Source organism: Teleopsis dalmanni, chromosome 2, assembly GCF_002237135.1.
Source record: "Teleopsis dalmanni isolate 2A chromosome 2, ASM223713v2, whole genome shotgun sequence".
Lineage (NCBI taxonomy): Eukaryota > Metazoa > Arthropoda > Insecta > Diptera > Diopsidae > Teleopsis > Teleopsis dalmanni.
In genome coordinates this window covers 155,173,537-155,175,580 of record NC_051847.1, presented here as the reverse complement: position 1 = coordinate 155,175,580, position 2,044 = coordinate 155,173,537, and the positions used below count along the sequence as shown (strand labels likewise).

At 29.3% G+C, this 2,044-nt stretch overlaps 1 protein-coding gene across 1 annotated transcript in view; it reads left to right on the top strand.

The window, feature by feature from the left end:
* Nucleotides 1-880, top strand: part of LOC119675987 — an 8,418-nt gene extending 7,538 nt beyond the window's left edge. The window contains exon 7 of the mRNA XM_038087209.1: nucleotides 842-880. Within this exon, the coding sequence (XP_037943137.1) occupies nucleotides 842-880 (39 nt within the window). The remainder of the gene's footprint in view (nucleotides 1-841) is intronic.
* Nucleotides 881-2,044: the final 1,164 nt, after the last annotated feature.

The following is a 2,044-nucleotide window of genomic DNA, read 5'->3' as shown; positions in this document are numbered from 1 at the left end:
AAACTATATCTATTTTTCTAAATTCTATAAATTCTTGAATTAATAAATTTATTAAATTCGTGAGAGACGGACATTTATTGTAGATAAACATTGTTTGGCCAAATAGCTTTGTTTTTCTCAATAAAATTAACTAATGCATTTTAGTTTATATTCATCAGTGATATTTCTGCCTTTCTGTGCTATTTTTGGCCCGTGTGAGATGTGGCCGCAGTAATGTTTGCACTACGATGAGGTTGGGTAGCTATTTCGGTACTTGTTTATAGTAGCAGATATTAATAAAATTTGTACAAATTTTTGCGCTATTCAAAAACAAAACTTTGACGTAATCAAAAACAAAATAAATTCAATTAAATTATTTATTTTGGATTTGTATATAAGTTTTCTTCGTAGAAAATGTTTGTATTTTGTGTTTTTCACCTAAAATCGAAACGCTACACACGTAACGTAATTAGTATTTTCGTTACGTATACGTCGTGTAGTATTTTAGATTGAAGCGATTCATCGATTGATCGTTTATTTAAAATCACATGCTGCGCTGTGTGCTACAAATTAGACGCGCAGCAGCTGAGGTAGATCACAAAACGATGCTTATTTCAGGCGATGCTGTGAGATTGATTTTAGTTTCGTGCCCACAAAATGTGTAGTACTGGCGATAAGCCCCCATATCTGTAATGGACCGCGACCGCGGCGTTATGCCAACCGTAAGTTATTGGCTTTTATGCGGTGAGCGTTGTGACTGCTGCTGTCTATCTTTGGTATTAAAAAGTTTCGCTGTCGTGTGCTTTGTTTATATTTAATATGAATTTTGCTGCTAATTATATGCATAAATTTTGTTTAATAGTTCAATGAGGCACGCGAGTTAAATTTGGAAATTATGTGAAAATTTGCTATTTTTGTGCTTTCAAAGGTAGTTGCTGCATGTGTGTGTGTGCATTCATAACAAAAGTTTATTTTTGACGAAATACAACATTTTTAAAATGAATATTTTTTACTAATTAAAATTGAGTACTACAATTAGTCAACTCGTCTTGCTGAAATGAAAATATAAAATTTAACAACTGAAAAAAAATTGAACGAAAAAATATTCAAGAATTTCATGCCATAATTTTTGAACTAGAAACGTTGATAAATTACTAATTTTTTTTTTTTTTTGATTTTTTAAATTAGAAATTGTTGTACTTTGGTTTTTTGCAATTTTTCAAATATAGTTGACATAATACATTATTTTAAGTTTTATAATTATGTTTTCCTACTTCCTCAAGTGAGTCTGCTCCATAATTCTTACAGTTTTAACAAGTTGACAACTTGAAATTTGTATATTGTTCTTGGCTCTTAATGTTCCAAAAGACACAAATCCCTATCTGAGAGTGTACATATGTATATTTGTATAAATTTATTTATATGCAATTGGTTTAACTTTGCTGCGATACAATGTTGCTTGTTTGTGCAGTGCGTTGCTCTGTTGCAAATTTAAACTGACAACATAATTCGCCAGTATATCATAATCAAAATACGCCTACATTTGTACTCTATAATAATATTACAAAAATTCTTACACCTAAACAAAACAAAGAAAAAAATTTAATTATAATTAAAACAATGAATGGAACATTATTGCATACATAACAAGACGCCTTTGCATGGCAAGAGTTTATCTTGCTCGGCTCTTGTTGACACAAATTAATAAAGATTAAACCATTAATCTGCTTTGATTTCTAAACAAATCAAATTATTTGAAAAAATCAAAAAGGAAGTTTAATTTATTCAAAATAACTCAAAAATATTAATAATATTTATGTACACATAACTACACTTCGATATCAGCTGAAGCATTTTCACTAGTCGTTTGATATATGAGTAGTATTTGAGGTTTTCAGGTTTCTTTTTTCGTATTTTTACTTTCATTTTTGTAAAAAATAACTAATAACTAAATAACCTCCTTTCAGATCCTGGCGACACCTGACGATATATCATAAATTCAGAAAGCTAACCAAAAATATTAAACATAGATCACAATTTATTTTCCAACGTGATTTTTATAGTT